At 40.6% G+C, this 23,126-nt stretch overlaps 1 protein-coding gene across 2 annotated transcripts in view; it reads right to left on the reverse strand.

Annotated features, from left to right (window-relative positions):
* pard3bb (par-3 family cell polarity regulator beta b) overlaps positions 1 to 23,126 on the reverse strand; it is a 194,005-nt gene that overhangs the window by 169,250 nt on the left and 1,629 nt on the right. For both annotated transcript variants that reach the window (XM_070837742.1, XM_070837740.1), the window contains exon 3: positions 13,045 to 13,146. In XM_070837742.1, the coding sequence (XP_070693843.1) occupies positions 13,045 to 13,146 (102 nt within the window). The remainder of the gene's footprint in view (positions 1 to 13,044; positions 13,147 to 23,126) is intronic.

Consider the following 23,126-nt stretch of genomic DNA (forward strand, 5'->3'; position numbering starts at 1 on the left):
CCCAGGTGCAGCTGTGTTTTCTTAATTAAGAGCCGAGGTCCATGAAGATGACGGGCGTCATCATTCATTATATTCATAATCAACTCTTTCGCTTTCACCCTCTGTGCCTCTCTCTTTGTTTCATTTCAATCACTCTGTTAACCCCTTCTCTATCACTTAAATCAATCTTGCATGTCCTGCTGGTTGGCTGCCTCATGCTGTCACCTCGTGCCCATCTCTACACTCTCGCCATTAACCCCACATTTGTCTTTATTTCACTGTCTCTTCCGCAATTGTTTAATTACCAGCCTCCCTGTCTTTCTTTCTTTTTTTTTTCCCACTCTTGCCATTAACCCCTTTCTCTCTTGCACGCTCACATTTCTCCTCTTTTCATGCATTACAAATTGCACCTTAATGCTCTCGTCCCTGTGGCCTCCCTCTCTCTTTGGCTTTCTGTCTCCTCCTCCCCTCCCAGTATCCTCTCCCACTCTTGCAAACGCCATTAGTCAATTAACCCCCCCTGGTTTCTGGCTGAGGGTCAACATATGTATCAGGTTTGGATCGCATCTATATGTACCTTTGACAAATGAGGAGTCAACACACACACACTAAGGTGTGACTCAAAAATGATTGGATTCATTAGAGGAAAGGGTGAAAGAAAAGCGTGCAAGGTGAAATGGATGAAGGGGGCGAGAGGAAGCAAAGAGGTGGAGGCCGAGGCATTACTGAGTACTGGTAGAGGTCTCAGGACATGGAGAGAGAAAGGCTACATTCAATGAAAAGATATGAAAGAGAGAGGCCAAGACAGCACAACAAGCCAGGAAGGAGCAGGAGGAGAGGACAGAGAGCGAATGAGTGTAGAGAGGATTAACTGCTGTAAAGAGGGAGAGTTGAGGTGGAGGATGGGTAGAGCACAAGGATGAGTTGAAGGTGAGAGGGAGCATTTAGGTTCATTATGGTGACATCTCACCGTTGTCTCCTCTTTATCCTGTCATAACGAGCAACCTCTCTATGTAACAGAGATAACGATACATGAGCCAAGCCTGAGTGACCTTTAGGAAAAATGTCCATTGAGTGGAAACTCTTAAGGTAAAGATTGTGTATCTTAAAACCTCGCTTCAATGTAAGGTTTAAGGCTGTAGTAGTAGACACTGCAATTTTTAGGTTAAGATATTTTTCATTCTTTGATATATGACAAATATTTAACAATGAAATAGATGTAATGAAAGAAAAGATTACTTTTTATTGTGTCAACTTTTTAAAATGTTCTTCCTTTTCGGTTTAGTTTTCTACTTTTTGCTATCAGCTCATTAATACCAGTATGAGAAAAAAACAAGTCAAGAATCAATACATCAATAGCACACATACAAAGCATTAATACCATATTAACTGTACAGCTACAGGTTGTTGTACACACATTTTAGCGAGCATTGGCTCCAGTTTGGGTTAATTACCTCAAACACTGCTGACATGGCATTTAACTGCATCAGATATAGCACTCTGAGATATTAACATATTACCAGTATGTACCATATGGTTTGGGTTATTTTCTCTTCTATCTAGTCTATTTCTATTCTATTAATTAGCGGTTGAGAAGCAAGAATTACAATTCTGTCTGACTGCACCAATGAATTGATGGTATCAGCCAGTTTAACATGACGAGTGTTCGTCCAAGCCTGCCAGGAATTAGGCTGATCCATTCATACGCATCTGTGTGCGCCACCGTACACGTGCACGTATATACACAACACACGCCCACAGACAAAAAGACAAGAATGCGTGCATTTAGCAGATGGCTGGTGGTTAAGAGAGTGTGAATGATAAAATCTCCCTACTATTCCATCGCCTTGTCCATTATTCCACTCCACTGCTTTAGAAGAGAGAGAGAGAGAGTGTGTCTGTGTGTGTGTGTGTGTGTGTGTGTGTGTGTGTGTGTGTGTGTGTGTGTGTGCGGCAGTGCGTGCGTGTGGAAGCACAAGTATATGTGTGTGTGGTTCTTTCTGCGTGCATTTTCATCTCCATGCATCTTTGTCTAAGTGAAACAATCTACTCATGTCACTTGTGTTGTAAATGAACAATATTAAAATTAAACCATTAAATTACAACATAAAAACAGCCATTTAATTGAGTTTTGCTCTATTCCGTTTTTATTGTTTCTACCCATCATGTGTGACAGCTTGCGAGCAATCAAACTAATGGAACGTTACGAACCTATTCAAAACGTGCCACACCAGTTATATTGTATTACCCATCTGTATGTGTGATCAAGTGAAACATGACAGGGCTGTAACATGAGGCTATGCAGCATTAAAGGTTATGTTTGAAGTCATTGTGTTCCGGATGGGTTGTGTTGTGTGTCTGTGTGTCTGTGTGTGAAAGAGAAAGACGTACAGATGGAGGTGGCAGGTGTCAGCGGGATTTTGACAGATGATTCATTGATATTGCACACACATATAAAGAGCTCATTGCACGCGCCAATAACTACGCCTAACATGCGCGCGCACACACACACACACACACACACAGTAAAACCCCTGTTACAGTTTACTGACAAATAAGAGAATAAGATTTAGGATCAAAGAGGGTACTACCTTGCTCCCACACATGCATACACACTCACACAATCATGGTTAATATTTTATCTTTCATAATGGATCCCTGTTCAACCCCCAAGCATGAACAGATACCCTTTTACCAAATCAAAAATACAGAAGAGGATACTCATTACACAGGTGGACACTGTAAATCAATGCTGAAGCTATAACCTAGTAAATCACTTATCACTAAAAGCTGATAATTCAGTGAAACTCAGTATGCACATATATTGTAAAGGGTGCTCTGTTAATGTTGACTGTCAGTGTAGACTGATGTATGTGTCAGTGTACCGCAATTTACCAATGAGGCCATAGCCCCATCAAATATAATTCATATTTTGGCTGATAGCTGATATCTCAGTTACTAAAGAAAGATAAGGTTTATGGTCCCTCTACCCTTCTCAAGGACTACCACCTTCTCACACACACACACACACACATACGAAGACCCATCAATGAAAACGAACACATATGATTACTATATAATGAAAAATGTCAGGCTATATAAAGAAAATGACAATGGAATTATATCTCATTCTCAATTTATGGCTCTTGTACCCTTTTGAAGGACTAGGACGAGCAAGTACGCACGTTCATACATGGCAGCGTATGGTAAACCAAAGGAGATTGGCACAACAATACGCACACACACACACACACACACACACAAACATACAAGCACACAAGCTGATATTTGTTCAGTGGTGTTCCATTTAGAGCATTACGCCATGGTGTCCACTTGCTTGACGTAGTCTACACAGCAGGTTCCTGTTGGCACACGTACATTTAATGAGAGAGGACGATGAATAGAGTAACTAACCAGCTGCGACAGAAGTGAAGCCTTGGGTTTCTATATGTTACAATGTCATTTCATCCTACAGTGTTTTTATGACATCACGTTACAATAATTTCAGCATTTGAAGAGAAAGTAATATGAGTATTCAGCTTGTTCTCAGCAGATTAAACCTCAGTTCTTTCACTTTTTAATTTGAATCATAGCTTGCGCTGTCCATAAGATAGTGTAGTGACTTGCGTTGTGTGAAAAAAAAAAACAGACCAAGACACGCAAATGATAATTCCCACCAGACCCACTTATTCCATAACCCAAAAAGTTACACCCCAAGAAACACACCAGTGGAAAACATATCCCACCTCTCCTTATACTTGTACACACACACACACCTCAACACACACTTTGACATCGAGCGAACGAACCCAGCGCGATGTGTGAAAGCAATAAGCTGCACTGCTTTCTTTAGTGGAAGGTCAATATTATTCTCCCCAGCTGGCCACTTCATGGAGGGCCGCAGGGGCAAAGGTGGCCAGAATACTGTTAGGATTACTATGACTATACTGTGTGTGTGGGTGAGAAACAGATGAATGTGTGTGTTTGTCTTTCCTGTTCATTCACTTAACCTTTGCAAGGTGACATCACACTTTAAAAGGAAAATATGTCTGAACTCAGTTGCCCTGAAAGATCTATTGATACATGTGATTAGCAGGAAATACAGCAGGCTCTGACAACTCAGTGGTATCGGTGAGATTCTATATGTTTACAAAAACTAGACTACATGTAAGGACAAAGACACTTTGAGACACAATGGCTAACAAGTTCCAGAGATATGTAGCACGAAAATAATATTTTCTGTCAACACCAGCAAAATTTTAGAGCTTAATTCAGGTTCAGGCTAGCTATCAGACGGAAACTCTGGAGCACACACACACACACAAGCGCCGATACGAGACATACTGAAACCTGCGAGTGATTGACGTGTTTTTTTTATTGGTTAGGATAATCTAACCCACAATCTATTATCATAGCAAAGTGAAGGTGCAGGCCAAGTAAAATATCAAAAGAAAACACACTTCTTGAATAGAAAAGCTTTCATTGGATGGACTGAGTCCAGGGTCAAGCCCAGTCAACCCTGGAAGCTAGAGATAACAGAGCAGCCACTCACAGACAAAAATCACCTGAGGGATAAACTCTCAGTGGTTTTTAAAGGCATGCATACAGAAGGGCACGAAGGGCTGACTACACACGGGTGGTGAAACTTAAATGCCAACTAATTGGTTTATCAATATGAAAAATGCCAAAAAAGTTCCACCTAAATATAGAATTAATACTGCTGGAGCATGCTAAATTGATCTAAATAAAGCTCGTCCTTAAGCCAAATAAATAAAAATATGACTATTATTGGACTAGTGAATGGAAATCCACCCTATAATGAATACTAAATTAAAAGTTACTCAGCCAGTGCAGGAAAACAATGCCAGCAAGACTTAATGATACTGGCAAAGCTACAAACAAATAATGATCATTTATTAATACTTTACACAATGCTAACATGATTATTAAGCATGCTGCAGTATAAGAGCCTTGTGTGTGTGTGTGTGTGTACTTGTGTGTGTGCGTGTGTGTGTGCGTGTGATTTTAGAAAAGGAGGCTGAAGCTGGTGTGTCCGTTACCACGTATATACAGCACAGGCTTAATGTACATGCCATTTATGATGAACACTGTCGAGGATGATTATGGGGCATTACACATAATAACCCTTCCAACAGTGTCATAATTGCCTCATTCTGACTGTCTTGTATTTTACTTCTCGAAATGACAGAGCTAAGCTGGTGAGAAGGGGAAAGAAAGGAGATGGAAAGGGAAAGGAGTAAGAGACGGGGGCAGACGTGTACAGTAGTGGGAGAGCCGGATGAAGAGTTGAGGCAGTAAAACAAAGGGATGCTTAAAAAGGTTGGAAAGCTCGAGAGCAGGCTTAAATAGTTTGTAAGACAGAGGGGTAAAGGGAGCCAAGGATTTTCAAACACAGCCTATGCCAAATGTTAATTACAATAACATAACATTTTCTGCACTTTGGGCCATGCCAGATCTCAGTTACAACTGGAAAAACTGTTCACTACAAGCTTATTGTATCATTGACTGACTCAGTATTAGGGGATCTTTTAGTTCTTTTAATACCAAAGGACATTCCACCCACTGCTACCTGTGCTTTACTCTCCTTGTGTTTCTTCGCCTAACCTACAGGAATGTTACAGAGCAGTGGGCCTCAAGGACCAGGATTAGGAAACACTTCTTTATCTTCTGTGTTTGGCTTTCAAACGCTGTGCCTTGGCACTTAAACATTTTCTACCCACTGCTGACAATGTCAGACCTTAGTCACTATTCCAAAAAAAAAGAGGCAAATCGTTTCTTCAAGTTGCCATACCTGCCTTTTTACTGCCTAACAATGTTGGATTGATTTAAACAGAAGCGTATCAGCTCTGTCAGACGTGCATGAGACAGACAACTGAAAAACGAAGCTGAAAAGCACTGTAAGCCTGTCTTAAAGCCACATAAAGGCAAAATAACATTCCCTCTGCCTTCCTAGCCCCAGCATCCCAAATCCCAGCCCTTATAGTTTCTTCTCCTTTGCTTCACCTCACCTTATTTAGCTCTCTGGTTCATGTCACTTCCAATATCGTGGCGCTCCACTTGCTCTAGCTACAGGCTACAAACATAAGCATACACACACACACACACACAGACATATGGCAAGACACTAGGGCACAAAACATCACATTATTTAGCTACAGCACATTCCAAACAAAATAAAAACTGTATTTGAATTTGAAAAAAAGTGTTTTCAACCAAGCGGAGCCATTTGCCATTAGCCCCACGGTTAATTGCCTTATAAAAAGTTAAAATGATAATAATGAATGTCTAAAAGATTAGATTCCAGCTCCACTGCGAATGCTATTACCAGTTCACACAATCAGTGATGACAGAAATCAATCTGTAAATGATGCAACACGTGCATTAGCTCAGCCAAATTACTTCTGCATGTGTGTTTACTTGTGTCTGTGTATGAGCGCGTCTAAATAAATTGTGCCGCAGCCTGACATTATCATTTCTCACTCACACTTGCTAAATGAACATTTTTGTAAACCCTTAATTGATTAATTTGTATCAAGAACTATTACATCTGGCAAATATAGCATTAATGTTAATGTAGCTATAAGTTACAAAGGCAGTGCTTAGACGGAACGGCAAACAGTTTTACGAGCTGCATCTGCTGGCAGCAGCAGCTTCTGTTATTCACCACCAATCAGCAGAGTTCTCATGATCATGGGTGTGGAAAACTGCAGACTAATAGCAGGTCCTTCCTTCCCTTTGCTCAGATAACAGGGAGCCTGATCTGAATCATTTCTGCATTATTTGGCTACTTAGTTAATGATTCTTGTATAGCAGTGGCCTTTAATTATTTAGATTATTTAGGTTTAACTCGCAGATTGTTGCAAAGTAGGATTAGAGTTGTTAAAGGATTAAATAAGAATTAAAACAAACATCACTTTCTTGATTTAGTCTAATCTGACAGTCGGGCGCAACAGCCTCATGCTACAGCCACAATGTGCAGTTTTTACTTAACCTCCCCTTTTTTAAAATACTGGTGTAGTGCTTATTCAGAATGGGCTGATTGCTTGGCTCCTGGTATTGCTGATTGCAGTGTTGTGGAGAACCGCTCATCCAACACCGCACTCCCTTCGTTCCTCAACAATACACCCACCAAGTGTCAAGCAGGTCGGATGAACGGTTGTCAAGCAAAGAGCACAAACACACGCACATCCAAATATATACAGACAGATCCTTCTTCTAGAACTTTACAGATAGCAGACTTTTATCGCCGACGTATTTGACATTAGTCAATGGACTTTAACATAGCGAAAATTAGCATCACAGCTTGTGACATTTTCTCTTGTTAGCAGCTGTGTTGCGCTGCGGTCAAGGCAGCAGTCACTTGGATTCTGTGTGTCTACAGCTGAAATGTGATCTCTTTTCGGCTGCTCCGAGCCCCGGTACCGTAGGAGCAAGGATAGACGCGCACTAATGTCCGACTGGCTTGACCAGGTTTTCAGTTTTCTAAAGAACTGCTGACCTCAACAACTACACACTCGACACTGCACTCCACTGGGCCCTCAGAGGTACACCTGCCAGAGCTGAAGTCGATCAGAGGAACTGGTTTCAGGAAAATTGAAGAATACACACACTTTGTGGGGAACCTAGTTAAGAAAAACATTCTTCTCCTAAATGTCCCCACGAGACACTATGGGCCCGACAAATAAGTAATACAAGAACGCAGACACACCTTTCTTATGGTTAGATAAAGTCTATCTTTACGAAAAGTTTATCTTCTTTGCCTTCATTTGAAAGCCTTATTGCATTTTTAGTGTGCCAACGCGCCCCTCCCCCTCATTATTTAAATAATGACAGCATTATTTAAATATTAATGAGGGAAGAACTGTTGGCCCGATTGTCTTTTGGCTGACTAGAAAACTAGCACATACATACACACACACACATACACACAATGTACCCCCTAGAATTGGCTTGAGTCCACCAACCAATACAACATCTCCAAGTCAGACCTTTTAAGTTTGTTTCATCTCATCAGCCAGGCAGCCAGACAGTATAATAGCCAGACATGCTTCAATTTCTATCCATTTAAAGGGTATCTTAACAGGATTAACAAGGCAATTTACAAACACTTCTCTAGAACATCACACTATTGTGGCATTGAACTAAACTTCTCTCCCCAGAACATTTGAAATCTGACAAGCTTTCCTTTCTCCAGATGTTCATGTCAGGTTTGTTAACATAATGAATTAATCTGTGACATGGTTATTCAAATGCATATCAGGGGAAGGATACAAGAATGTTTCCAACATACTGCAGTGCAGTATCAATTATTGAAAATGGACAAGAGTATACCAATCTGCTTGCTTTCCTCTTCTGATACAGATTTAGGTACACATGTCGGGATCCATCTTTAAACACAAAAGGGTGCATATGCTCTGTCACCAATAATGATGCTGTGGAAGCAGGCAATAGAAAAAAGAAAAAAGAAAAAGTGCATTCCCTCATTATGAATAATCATCATCACATGATCAAGTAGAACCAATAGGTCGTTCAGGTAAAGGCAGATAATAGTATCTACATGATAATAATACATTTCATGAAACTTGAGGTTAAAACACTCATTAAAATACACACTTTAGAGCTCAATAAGAATGCAATACAATAAATATTGTTATTATTTTCAATAATGAGATTTCAAACTCATCATCATCACCCAGCTTTTCTTAACATATCTGACTGAAACACATGAAGATACCATCTGTTGCAGAGCGTTATTGATATGATGCAATGTCATGCAACATGTGCTTATATGTTGTAAAACTATCACACGCATTCCTTTGGTCATTTATTTGTGCCATGGTGTACTTTTAGTATAATATGATCATCATTCTGTGTTCTGTGTGTGTGTGTGTGTGTGTGTGTGTGTGCGTGTGTGTGTGTGTGTGTGTGTGTGTGTGTGTGTGTGTGTGTGTGTGTGTGTGTGTGTGTGTGTGTGTGTGTCTTGAAGTGTTAAAAAGACAAAGTTCAACTGGAGCTGTTTAGTAGTGTGCGATGACTAATTGTAGGTTTTTCCATTAGTCTACTCTCCTTAAAACATGTGATCCCACAAATGCACATACTACATACTAATAAACTTTTTTCTTGTCTGTAACAGTAAACAAAAAAGAGAAAGGTACTGTAAACGGATGCTTGCTGTGATCATGAGTGTGCATGCTTGAAAAAGAACATTTATGTGATGTGTGCAAAGGGATGCATGCTGAGCGTGTTCTGAGTGGGAGTTTGATCAAGAGTGTGTGTTATTAATGTCCCACAGCAAACATCAATATCATACGAGGCAAAGGTGTTTCTCCCCTCTCTCTCCATTACCAGCTAACCTTTTAAACAAACCCTGGTCTCTATAAGGCTGTTTCTGCAATACCTACAAGATGGAAAAAATACATTAGGAATTACACTTCCAGCTACAGAGAAAATGCTGATGGGAATCCATACTTCCTGCTTACTTTTCATTTTCTTTGGCATAAAGCTGCAAGTGGGCCTGAAAAACAACGTGCAAGGGAGACATTAGGGTAATGGAGAAAAAAGGTGGCGAAGGGGGGAGTGGTGGTTGTCTAAAGGTAAACTTGCACACCACACACACACAAATAGTTTCCCTGTATTATTTTTCACCTGCTAACCTGCTATAGCTTAATCATTTTCTCTGAGGTGGGCTTTGGTCATGTCGAGGGTCCAGCCACTCGACAAAATTTCCTTGGGAAGGTTGTTGTTTTTATCCACGTAATGAATGGCTTTATTTGCCCTCTCCTGTAGCCAGGTCTGTGCGTGTAAATAATATATGCCAGCTGTACACTACTTACGCCATGGCACAGGCTGTGACCTACGATCTGATCCCCAAGGCAAAACACATTTCTGATTCCTCACACAGTTTCGATAACCATCCCAAAATATCTGTGTTCGTATAACGTGCTGTGCCGCTGTGCTTTTGTTTGCTTGCATAACACTTTAAGCTGTTTGAGACCAGTTTTACTGTTACAGTTGTCATCTGTCTCCCCTGAGTTCTTCCATTTCTTCCATTGCTGTATTCAATCCAAGTTCGAGATAAACAAACTTGATTATATGAATTAATATAGTTACTTTTAGTGACAGTAATAATTAACAAACTAGGTTAGTATACCCACAGCCTAAATGCCCCAGTGTAACCAGTGTCTGTGACTTAGTCCATCAGGTTTGTTGTGAGTGTGAGAAAAGTCGCAACACATTGCCACAGCCACAAAAAAAGTGTATCCATGAGTAAGGTAACATGACTACAAGTAGTAGCTCTTCTCAGGCGATTAAGATGATTGATCACAGATGCTTTGGTTTCTTTTGTGGTGCTTTTTTTTCTTTGTCATGGGTTGCAACGACTTTGCCAAAATATTAGCGAAATCGCTAATATAGCGACAGAACAGATGCATATCTTTAAAGAACACACGCCCACATTTCCTCGCTGTTGCTACATAAACACTCCAAACATTCATAAATTTGAGCTCTCTTTCTCAAAAGTGCCGTTTGACTATATTTCAGCCATGGATGCTTGAAACTGTATCTCTGACCTCTGTCTTCAGCAGACCTCAAAAATCTTCTCTGTTTTCTTTGTGCTTATAAACCCAAAGCCAGGCAGTTTGAGTCTGCCTACAGTAAAACACTCATCTGGGATTATGAGCCATTTATTAATCTCAGCTCAGTAATACTATGAGAGCCTCGCTTCAGAATCCAATGAATATTTCACACTTTCATTTCATATGCAATCTCGGGTGCTCAGAAGTGTGCATTGCAGGGTATCATTCTGTGGAGTTTATTTCTGTGTGTGTGTTTTTTTGTGCCTCACAGTATGTGTGTGTTTTTGGGTATTAGAGTGTGGCACTTTATTTGATCCCACTGTTGAAATGTGTATTTTGTGGTATGCGGTTGCTTTTATATTTGGTTTCTCTGCTGCAGAGTTTTACTGCCTTCAAAGGATATTAACAAAAAGCATAACCATCCTTTTTGAGTGAGTATGAAGAAAGAGAGTTCTGGACAGAGTTGAGACAAAAAATGCAAAACCGTGGACAGTGAGCACACTACGCTGCACACACATTACAATACGGCCATTTGAACTCCATTCTCGATACAGAAACCTGATGAACCAGCTTTAACACCAGGTCTGCAATTCAAATGATCCCATGCTTATCTCATCACTTTACGTCTAGACAGATTGACGCACTTCTCCTTTTTAGATGTCAACTCTTTGACTGAAAGCTTCCTCAACGAATTTCCAAGGTGAACTGATCATGAATCACCATTGTCACGGACTAAGTCAGTAGCTTTTAGCAGTCGAGCTGCCCTCGCTGGTGACTCAGAGCACCGTTGTCAGCTCATGCATGGATGTATTGTGTCACTCGGCTGTTAATTTGCATCTACAAAATACGGGGCATTGCATTGTGGGACTGCTGGCAGAAAAGAGGGGAGATGCCACTGACGGTACTTTTTTCATTCCATTGTGGAATTTTGGAGTGACGCAGCTAGCTAGTGACAGCTAACCAACAGCAGGACTAGTGCATGCTGGTCTCTAAGTCTCTACAAAACCATGGCAACAGGCTCTCATAATAGTAATCCCCTAGGTCACTTGCTGGTCTCCTGACTCTATTACTGCTCCTGTCACTGAGTCATACAGCCAATGTGCTGCAGCTGTTATGTAAAAAGAAAAACTCATCCAGCAGAGAGAACAATCTAGGCTATACAAAATTCTAAAAATGTTGTTGTTAACCTTATCAAAACACTGTTTATAGCATTAGATTATAAATATGTTTCATTTAGCTCACACAAGCAAAATAATCTTGGTCACAGCATCTTAAAGACAGGATTTAAACCACAGGATGGCTATTTTCACATGAGCAGAGGCTTGAGTCCTGTTTAGAGAGAGAGATCAATTCAGTTCTTCCCAAAGGTTCTTACAGCCCCAAGAGATAATGTCAACTAATGCAACTTTGTTCTTAATTAGTTCAAAGAATCTCCAACAACCCCTGCAGTATTTAAACATCCTTAAAGGCATACAGTATGAGCCGAGGACAGGGAAATGTACTGTACATTACATTTTCTAACCAGTGGGTTCTTCAACTTTTAAAAGCTGTGACCTAAATGAAAAATTCAGTTCACCATAAGACACGGGCTCATTAAAACATGTTGATACTGTTTTAATGTTCAGAGCCACCAAGAGCAGGTTTAAGATTCATTTAAGGTCCTAAGCCATGGTTCATATAGCCATTAATATGGGCCATTAATCACATTCTAATAATGCCACAGTCTATCAGAGGCTATGAAAAAGACTAGACTTTCCAAAGGGAAAATGAAAAATGACACGATCCTCAGGGGAAAAATAAGAAAAACTGAGAATATATGGATTGAGTTTGCAAAGTCTCCAAAAGTGAATCGGTAATGACACTGCCTAACGCTGAAGGCGAGTTAAAACCTTTTCCCTTTGAATTTTGCTTGTGAAGCAATATTCTATCCAAGGGAGTGGCTTATAGGCCACTGCAGCTCAATACTCTAGTGTGAACACACACACACACACACACACACACACACACAAATCCATATACATACAAAATACAAGGCACAGATACCCACTCACACAAGCACAAGCACCCTTGTGCACAAACACAGCGTTACGCGACTACTTAATAGGTATAAATCAAATATGGATATGGATATGGATATTTGGTAAGTCATGTCTGTGTCTACTCTACTCACGGCTGGTCATTCAGGAAACAGGCCCATTTTAATTAAAGGCTATTAAAGCCTAACCTCGCATGTGTTAGTTTCAACTCACAGGTGAAGAAGATAAGAATTAAGATAATGTTACATGACTGTTTGTGGTCAGTTCAAAGTCACATAAAACCGCTGACATGCTTGTTCAAAATTGTCAGTGTGTCTTTTCATATTAAAAGGTGTGAAACTGAATGAAGTAAAACTAAAAAACTTTAATTACTTCATCAGATTAAAAGCAGGAGCAAACGCAAAACGTTGCATGCTCCCTCTAGAGGTTCTTACCTTGTCCTTGTCTTCTACCAGATCACTGAGTATATCATCAGGGTCCAGAATGCCCCCATCACAGTATTCAACGTGGTGAGTCCGGACCAGGAAATCTCCTTCCTATAACACAGGACACAGTCAGCATAAAACGACAACTCAGTCTGTGAATAAACCCGATACCTGGTGACCACTCTTCCCAGTTTACTTATAGTATATGCACTTACAGTATGTATCTGCTGGCTGCAGCATTCAAAGAAGTGGCAAATCAAGCCATAGATCCAGGCCTACTTTTTTTGAATGATGATAATACTGGTTGATGGTGCAAAAAAAAAAACAAATTTGTAATTTAATGAAAATAACAAGTAGTTTAGTGTAGTGCACTACACTACGGCACAGCCAGAATGGCAGGATAATTCAAAAACTCTCCGATGGTTTTATTTGCCCCTATGGACACATGACAAAGCAATAATTGCATGAACTCTTTTTTGAGTAGTATAATTAATTTGTGTCTTTATGTAAAAAATACAAGTAAACTAGTGTTTATTTTCTGTCGAGCAATAAAAAAAACTCCAACTCTACTGTTTTGTTTTTTTCATGGCGACTTAAAACAGGATGAAACCAACGCGCACAGCAGAAGGCCTCCAGTAGTGGTCACCGACTCCTTCCTGCTGCTCCTCATTTACACACCTCTTTTGAACTCGCCCCTACCCGTTTCTGCCCCCTTCTTTGTTTCCCTCCTCCTTGCTCCTTCCCCATCTTTCCCTCGGTGCCTTGCACAGATTACAACTCCAGCCTGGCCCTTCCTCTCTCTCCCCCCCTCATTCCCTTTCTCCACTGTGTTGGGTCTGTGATTAATGACATCGACACTGCATTGGACAGCTGACTACATAGAGCTGGTTGTTGAACAACAAATTGTGACAAAACACACACACACACACACCGGCACGCACACACACGCATACGCGCACGTACAAAACCACAACACAGCCTAAGGAAAGGTGTGACTCAAAACGTTACAGGGTGCTGCTCCATTAAATCACTCTTTCTGGGTCAGGTGCCTGTCAATGCTTTTCAAAAACTCCTATCAGGAACAGGGTAAGATAGACCCCGGCGCCCTGTGTCCCTGGATATCACTGCAAGTCTCAATGTCAATACCAGTTCCTTCACTGAACATGGCACTGCTGCAAAGCACTTTCCAATAAATGACTTGACTTACCTTGCTCTTTTAAAATCATTTGATAGTGTAAATTTGTGTCTTCGTACATTTACATGAGATCTGGTTAGAGATGCATCTTCTTTTCTCACCTTCCTTAAATACAAATCAACACACCAGCAGAGGAAATACCTTTTACTGTCAGTAACCAAGTCCAAAAGTTTAAAGCTTCTAGGCTGTGTCCTATAGGAGTTTAGGGCATGCAACTCCACTGTGTTCGATAAGGCTGGGCACACACATGTTTTGAAATAATGCTGGTAATTTTACCATTTAAGTTCTGTTTTGTATATATGTCACGTCAGTCTCAGTTATCCAACATTTCCTAATGGGTTGGAAATAACACAGCACTTCAAACAAACATGTTAAAGTACACTGAGTGTACTACTGAGTGTAGCAAAGCAAGTGAATGTGCACCTATTCTATAGGGAAACACTGGTTTGCCATACATTAATTATACCTTGGTTCATTGATAAGTGGACTGACATATGGTTCACTTGTTTACACTCAACATACAGCGAAATAACATGCAGCGTTTGATCTTGAGTGTAGTTATTCTTCACTGCAACCTGGTACCAGCTGATATGTACAAATAACTTATCACCATGGTTGAGTTTGCTTACTTAAGACAAAGCATTTTTCCCAAGTTAAATATAGCCTGGGTCCATAAAAGAAAAAAAACTAAATTTATTTTCTATTATGTCACACAACCAACCACCATTCAACCATCACTGTTACACAAGACACTGTGGCTGTTTATACTATTAAATTGTCTCTCCCTCTTCCTCTCTCTCTCCCTCCCTCCCTCCCTTCCTGCTGGAATTCATTGTATGACTCCATTGTAACATTGACTTGGCTGACACCCAGGCCTGATGTATGAGAGCGAGATTTTCAAACATTGTTTTTACATTGTTTTATTTCTTTTTTTTTTTGCGCAGTGTTTATCTTCCTTGAGCAGCATCAATCAGGGTTTTGGGGCATATTAAGTCCAGGACAACACGTCAATTTTTGAGTGTTGTGTAAATTGTTTGCTATTTTTTCTGCCTGCAGCACTTGCAAATAACATCTCACAGACAAAAGTGCTGCTTATGCTTCAGAATGAGTTCCAAAAGTTTGGAATTTTGTCTACTTGTTAACGGCAAGTCCTTAATCCATCACCCCAACACTAACAGTGTGTAACAGTGTGTGCAAACTGACTATGTGTTGACAAAAAGAAATGATAAACTCTACCATGAGGTATATTCTTAATACATAACACACTAACATTAAGAGTACATTTTCATTGGCTTGCTTACAGTTAAATATTACATTCCAGCTAATACACCATTAAGTCATCACAAGAACAGTCAATAAAACCAACTGTGGTCATGTTTACATCAAAGCCGTAGGCTGTCACGAGGGCCCCAGCTGACCCGCAGTGAAGTTCACACAGCAGACTATACGTTACGCTTTTCATTTCAGTTAATATTGTGCTTTAGGGGCACGTAGTTGCAAAGAAATAAGCAATTCATCAAATTACAAAAGACCAATTGGCACAACATAAAGAAGAGAGCTTTCAGGGACCGTGGGGATCTGGGGCCTCGGGGCAGTTTGCCTGCTCAGAGTGGTTCTGTGCAGTGTGATGTTTTACTTGGGCTGTAGTAAATCTTTTTCTTTTCTTTGATTTTTTGCAGTGCAACTGCATTATTTTCAATTAGTCAATTGGTCAATTGACTAAAATCTACTGATTGTAATTATTAATCATTTTAGTTGTTTTTAGGCATAAACTCAATCATTTGCTGCTAATGTGATGTCATGCAATCCAATAGCAACACTGGAAACCCATACAATACTAGAATCCCAATCAAAATATGTTTTAAAGTTGTTTCACCTCCCTTGATCTCATGTTACAGTAGACAAGCCGCAGAGCTACGGAGACAAGAGATGGAGAAGTAGAGAGATAAAGAGCTGCGAGCATACTGATCTAATCTGATATTCAGGGGGAGTGCGTGGATAATGTGTTATATATTTTTTGTGAACTTCAGAAACTCTGTGCCTCCAAGTATGGCAGTTAAAAAACCTAGAGGGACACTCAGATATTGTACGACTAAAGATAAGCGTTGTCAACACACTGATTTTATCTGAAAATCAAGGGGATTAGCGCCTAATACAGTGTTTTTGCCTGATACTATTGCAGATAATGTTAAGCAATTTTTGGTACTTGACTCTGAAGGCATGACCTAGAAATTAATATTAGACTGTAGTAAAACCTCACCTGCGTTCAAACACTATATAGACATTATTCAGTGTTGTCAGGTATGTGTGTAAACCCCCACTTCGCCTATAATCCTTTATCTCTGAGCAGTAAGCCTTTCTAGTATGGCAGTTGACACAAGAGCATGCTGTTGTCAAAACTGGAGGCGGTGCAAAGAAGTGGATTTGTGCACACCGCAAAACAGCGATCCAGGGTTCACTTTGAGCGAACTCTGGAGCTCATGCAGTCGTGCTGAAAGGCATCCACTCTACACACTCACAGCAACGCTCTCTGTGGCTGCTCGCAGCAAGAGAATGAAAAAGAAAGAAACATTTCCAATATTTAGGTCCTAAGCCTAAAGTGAGGGAAATTATCACAATTTCATCAAGCGGGTCAATCGTGCCAGTAACGAAAGAATTATTGCAACAAAGTTTTATTTTGTCAAGACACTGAATACTAATGGGGCACCGATGTCAAAAAAATACCAAAATTTGAATTAAATTGTCCCTTGACCTATATTGTGACCCTGAAGTAACAACACTTGTCTTCTGTGAAAAGCAAAACAAGACAATTTGTTGGTAATGCCATGGTAACCAATACTTAGCACGTCAACATTTCAGCATTTTAATTTAAGCTGTGCTCAGGGTGATTCTTCGCTCATCTAATTAATGTTAAGTCCATCTTGATGGTTCAAAATCAGATTTCATTAGCATCTTAACTACTAGTCAGAATTCACAAATCTGGATGTGTTGATGTTTTAACACTCGTCTCGTGAGCGGCTTCGTCTTTCATAATTAAAGTGGCACGGAAAACAGTGAGCAATGATGAGAATTTATCAGCCAGAATGGTCTGCACGCGAGGACCTTCATTCTTTCAATGACCCATCTATGGCAGGCTTGTCAAGCTAAATTGGAAAAGCATGTGCACCATTACACCCTACATAACTTGGAGAATAGAATAGAATAGAATAGAATGGGTGTCGGGCTGGATCAACACACACTCCTGTGGTTTGTCAGCAGAGGAGGTGGCACGCGTCTCCTCCCAGGCTCTCCCTCCCTCTCAGAAATAATTGCCTGTGCTCTGGCGTGGGGCCAGGATGTTTTATGGTTTTATCAGCTCGGTGGCCACGCCTCATCAGCATTCCTGCCCTGCCTAATGAAAGTGAGGCACACACCCACATACACAGGAACCCTTTGATTCACATCCACTGTACAATCTACACGAGCACACACACACGTGTACGTGACATCAGCTTACAAAACGCAACTGGTTTCACAGTTTGTTTCTTCACTACATGACACATTTAGACATAGAGACATATATTGCATATAATATACTGATGTGATTGACCAGTTCACTATTACACAGAATACAGCAGACTAAAACTGAAACCACATAAACAGGCAATCATTAACACACAACCACACACGACTGTTTGGCCAAAGGTAATTAAGAAGTCTGTTAACGAGCTGATAACTTCCTGACAACTCCCCGTGAAAACGAGCTCCACTTTCCTCCCTCCGCCCTCCCTCTCCGGCCACGCTTCCTCTTCGCCTTGCTCTGCCAGCTATCTCCCTCTTTACATTCATCATCTTCTGATCTCTTAAAATGGTTTATCAGTTTCCTCCTTGCTACCTTTCCACAAGAACCTTGTATATTCTTGTTTTATTTATTCATTGATACTACTTTCATTCCCCACCTCCCCTACCTCAATTTCTGCTTTGCCTCTGTGTTCATCCATCAAGAGTTACAGCTCTGCATTATAGCTGTCAGCAAGCTGTTTTTGCATCTTGGTTTTTATAGCAAATAATTACAGATCATGTGCTCCCTGATGCACTGAGTGAGGTGAATGACAATTAACCTAATAATGACACACTGACTGACTGATCTCAATCAATCAGTGTCTCATTCAGTGTGTGAAGACAGTTCTCACTTGAACAGTGAAGTCCCATCGTTCAGCTTGGCACTCTGTATATTACATGGTTGTCCCAAACCCCTCTGAGTGGTTGTGCTGGAGCCAAATATTAAGGGATACTTTACTTTAGCATTGGCTACATTAATCCCAGTCAAACCCTACTTCTGTCGATGGCTTAGTCCATTGTACTCTGCCTATGTCAGCTGTTTTATATGTTATAAATACATTGTCCACAAGTTGTTGTGAGAAAGGAATGTGTTACTGGACAGTTACTGGGCACTTAAACAGTCTTTTAATGAGTAGAGAGGTAATCAATTAACACACAAACCTTACATAAACTGGACTTACCTACCAATGACCTACCAATGCAGTGACCGACTGGGTCGGATGAAAAAAATATCAACCAATATTGTGACTAGTGTGGAGAATATAGTATTTGTGACGAACATAGTGTTACTATTCCAAGAGTGAAGAATATAGTGTTACTATTCCAAGTGCCCTATTATGTGTGGAGATCATATTGTTATTACTCATAGTGCCTTATTTTGTACCTTATTCACTGCTTTGTATTTACAGGGACAGACACATATTGCTTTAAATGTACTGCTATAGAGTTGTCCAACTTCATAATGTTAAAGACAGGATACAAGCACTGACCCCAGGTTCTGAAGGGTTAGACACATGAGAGCAAAGAGAAGTCTGGTAAGAGGGCACACAGCTTACATGCACCACACTAACAACTCCATATCAGGGAGCTCCAAGGACGAGAGATACTCTTTTGGATGCCACTATTGTAGCGGCTAGACAAGATAGACACAATAGGGACAGGTTGCACTGAAGGATGATCACATATGAGACTAGAATAGGGAGGGAACCTTTTCCACGTTCGGCTTTACTGGATTGGAGGTCGTGATGCCAAGAGGCTGGGACCAGCCTGTGCACCAACAAGGGAGAGCCAAGTCTAAACCATGGTCTCCCCCCTACCTCGTCTAAACCAATCACAATTCTATCCACAATATCTGAATGTTACAAATTGATGCATTATACAGAGCCCGGGGCTCACTCTGCTATCTGTTGGCTACAGATTAACAGCTTGCTGACTGTGGTTTTCCGAGAACAGACTGAGTCCATGGCCATGCTTATGTTTTATTCTTACAAACATTAAAACACCTTAAATGAGAGAAGATGCCTGTCTTCATTCTAAAAAAACGAAAACGACACTAGTGGTAGTAATGTAGTAATGTTTTTTGGTCAGTAGGTCGATTGGTTGATCTATATTCTCTTTGTCTGACCAAACTCTCATTAGTAACTAGTGATTTTAATTGGGCGGACAATCGCTGGTGTTACTTTCATTAGGAGAAAGACCTTCTAAACCAATTATTTTCATGTATCTATGCATGTTATAATTCACCACTAGTGAAATGGTAAATGGTCTGTATTTGTATAGCAGTTTTGTGGTCATTTCGACTACTCAAAGCGCTTTTACATCACATCCTCATTCGCCCATTCACACTTCATTCATTCAGGAGGAATCTAAGTTGGAGGAGACCATTCTTTCACACACATTCACACACAGAAGCTGCTTCAGGAGCAAGTTGGGGTTCAGTGTCTGTCAGCTTGGACTTGTCCACTTTCAGTTTCACATCATGATTCCAAACATGCGTAAAATAGGTTTTTGGGAAAACAACAAATGTTCCTTAATAAACTTTGTGTTATTTACACATAATCTACCTTCTCTGATGACATTCAAATGAAAGGTAAATAAGCATGGTGGAAGATAAACAGGCCTTGCGGCATGGCTGAGGATGGTAAAAATGTGTGTGGAAGCATTTCTATATTAGTGTGCGGACCAGCCTCATATCAATAACTTTTTAACTTTCAACCAGCACCGAGACAATGTGCTGCTAAGAAACTGCAATATACACACTCAAAATCCACCTCGCATGACTGAACACCTGCCTCTAGTATCCAGGCGACATTATGATACCATCAGCCCACTGTTAGCTGGTAAAGGGACACAGTTATGTAATGTTAGGCCGACCTTTGTTGTAGATTAGTCACAGTGGAAAGTGAGAACTGTGCATGACTTCCTTGTGGATCAAGCAGCAAAAAAGTTTCAGCATAACGTTTTTGCATTGATTTGCCTTACCTGACATTGCACTTCCTGCTATGTGACTATTGCACATGCGCACATTACGATGCTAAATATATTGTTCAGCCCTGTTGACAACAGCCCTAAATCTGGCAATTAGGTGTATTCCTTGCGTTTCTTGAGCTTCATCTCAAATTAGTTATCTCCACTAAACTATGTCTTTACAGTTTAGAGTCAGTAAATAAGTTGTACGTTCGTTATGTTAAAAAAAAAAAGTTGACCAAACTCAAGTCTGTATACACCATTTAGTGAATCGGGACATAAGTTTCCACTTACGAGAGCTTTATATGAGCTCTACAGAATACTTAGAAGAGGCTTTTCGATGCAGTGGTATAACAAAACAAATCTACATATAAACACGTCAGCACCCTCTTCTTGCCTTCCACTTTCTCATCTCATTTGCCTCCTCTACACCCCTGCGGCTCCATGCACAAAAGAGATATACAACTTCCAATAATTAGGCCGTGAAAATGTGAGAATGAAAATAAATATCAGTGCACCTAAAACACAAAATAAATCCTCTTTGAAACTCAACTGAAGACTAAACCTCAAGGATCCCCTCACTGAAACGTAGATTTAATGCCTATTTTAAGTGTTAGCGCCTCTCAAGCACCACTGTGGGAGCTCCTAACAAAGCAGCTGATAAACAGGAGTTGGTTAGTTACAGTGGATGCACACTGGAAGACACAAGATTTTTTTTTTCAAATCTTACAAGCAGCATATTGGATGGATGAAGGAGATAGGGAGGAGGGGAAGAGGGAGAGAGACCGATAGAAAACTGTCTCTGTGACAATTTATGATTTGCCTAGCACTGGGAGGGAGGATTAGGGACTGGACTGCTCTACAACACACACATATCCTGGCTTTCTAATCCTAGAACACATTAACAGCCATAATTACACAGCTACAACAGATTAGTGTTGCAGGCAAATGACTGAGTGATGGGAAGAGAATGAGAAAAACAGACAGAGAAACAAATACAAAGGGAGACGAGGGGCTGAGATGAAGCAATTAAGAAGAATATGTATTCTGCATGTCAGAGAGGAGGAATAAGGGGGAGGAGAAAGAAGTTCAGAGGGAGTCGGTTAAAGGAGGTGAAAGAGGAGGAGGGGAAAAAGTGAGCACAAACAGAAGGAGAGCATCTGAAATGTCAAACAACAAACAAGGAGAAGAGAAAAAGGCCAAAATATCAAAAAGCAGGAAGAATGACGGCAGAAGGAGAAGTAAAAACAGAATTTACAAAGGGAGACTGTGAAGTGCTGACAAAGGTGTGGGAGAGAGTAGGAAGAGAGACAGAAAACACAGTGTGTGCTTAACAAGGCATTCCATTCACACATACAGGAAACAGAGTATTTAAACACTCGGAGACCTAATCAATAGAGCAGGGAGGTGCGTCATTACACACATCGCAGCTGCAGCAAAATACACCTGGAGCATTCAGTCTGTCTCTCAGTGAATATTAATAACACCTAACATGCTGCTGCATGTGTTGTGTTAGGCCTGAGACATAAACGTAACTGCAACATGATGTGTCTTAAACTTTTCTTTTGCATTTTTGAAGTCAAACTCAAATTAAAATTCATCATGACTCAAATCACAAGGTAACTTACATTTGCTCTCATCATGACTGGACCAATGTAAGAAACTCAGCTAGCACTACTTAAAGTGGACAAACAGTAATGTGTAGTGGACCTAAAGCTGAAGGCGCTGCTCCTGCCCACACCCAGTTATCAATCCCGTTAATTTAGAGACTTAAAACACTCAATATGTGGAGTTCTCATCTCTGCTTGTAGACGATACAGAGTTCTCACCATAAAGAAGAACAGGAGGTGAAAGAGGAAGTGTTCAAAGAGGAAGAAAAGTTCAAATGAAAGGGAAGCGAGGGTTCTGGCTACATGGAGAGCTGTGCGGCAGGTGAAGAGGCGATCTACTCGCGAGAAGAAAAGGATGATAAACAAGAGTAGAGTGGAAAATGCGGGTGCATCCCCAAGTCTCCATGTCTCAGTGTCTGTCTCGCATAAACAAAACACACAGAGCTTCGACAGCCCCCCTTCAATCACAACTCAGGCCATCTATCTATATGACTGGTGTGCTCTTTGAATAATGGAGCCAATATGAAGCGAGTCACTGAGAAGATTTGGTCGCCTGATGGGGGTCACGGGGTTCCTGCCCTGAGAGCAGAGCAGGGAATCAACAGCAGTCATGAAGGAATCACAAGAGTGAGTCATTTGCATTAAACTCTCCCAACTACAGTGGAAACGACTCCGGCCTGCTCCTGTCTAAACCATCACAATTCAGATCAGATACGCCTTTAATTTTTTATGCAGCAATTATGGAGAACTGGACCTCCATGGCTTTGTCTAATTTCCCAAGACTTTGGGATGTGAAAATCATATGGTTCTTTCATGATATAAAAATGACAGAGCTTTCGATTATTATTCCATGACTTCAGGGAAAACCTCAAATGATATGAAAGTGCTGTTTCATAAAAAGTTATCTCGCCTCTTCTCCAAGTCTTTCAGGAGTTCATAAAAATCGTATTATTACACTTTATTACAAAACTATTTCTGACAATGAATAATGTAGCTAA

Source organism: Pempheris klunzingeri, chromosome 10 (genome assembly GCF_042242105.1).
Source record: "Pempheris klunzingeri isolate RE-2024b chromosome 10, fPemKlu1.hap1, whole genome shotgun sequence".
NCBI classification, from domain to species: domain Eukaryota; kingdom Metazoa; phylum Chordata; class Actinopteri; order Acropomatiformes; family Pempheridae; genus Pempheris; species Pempheris klunzingeri.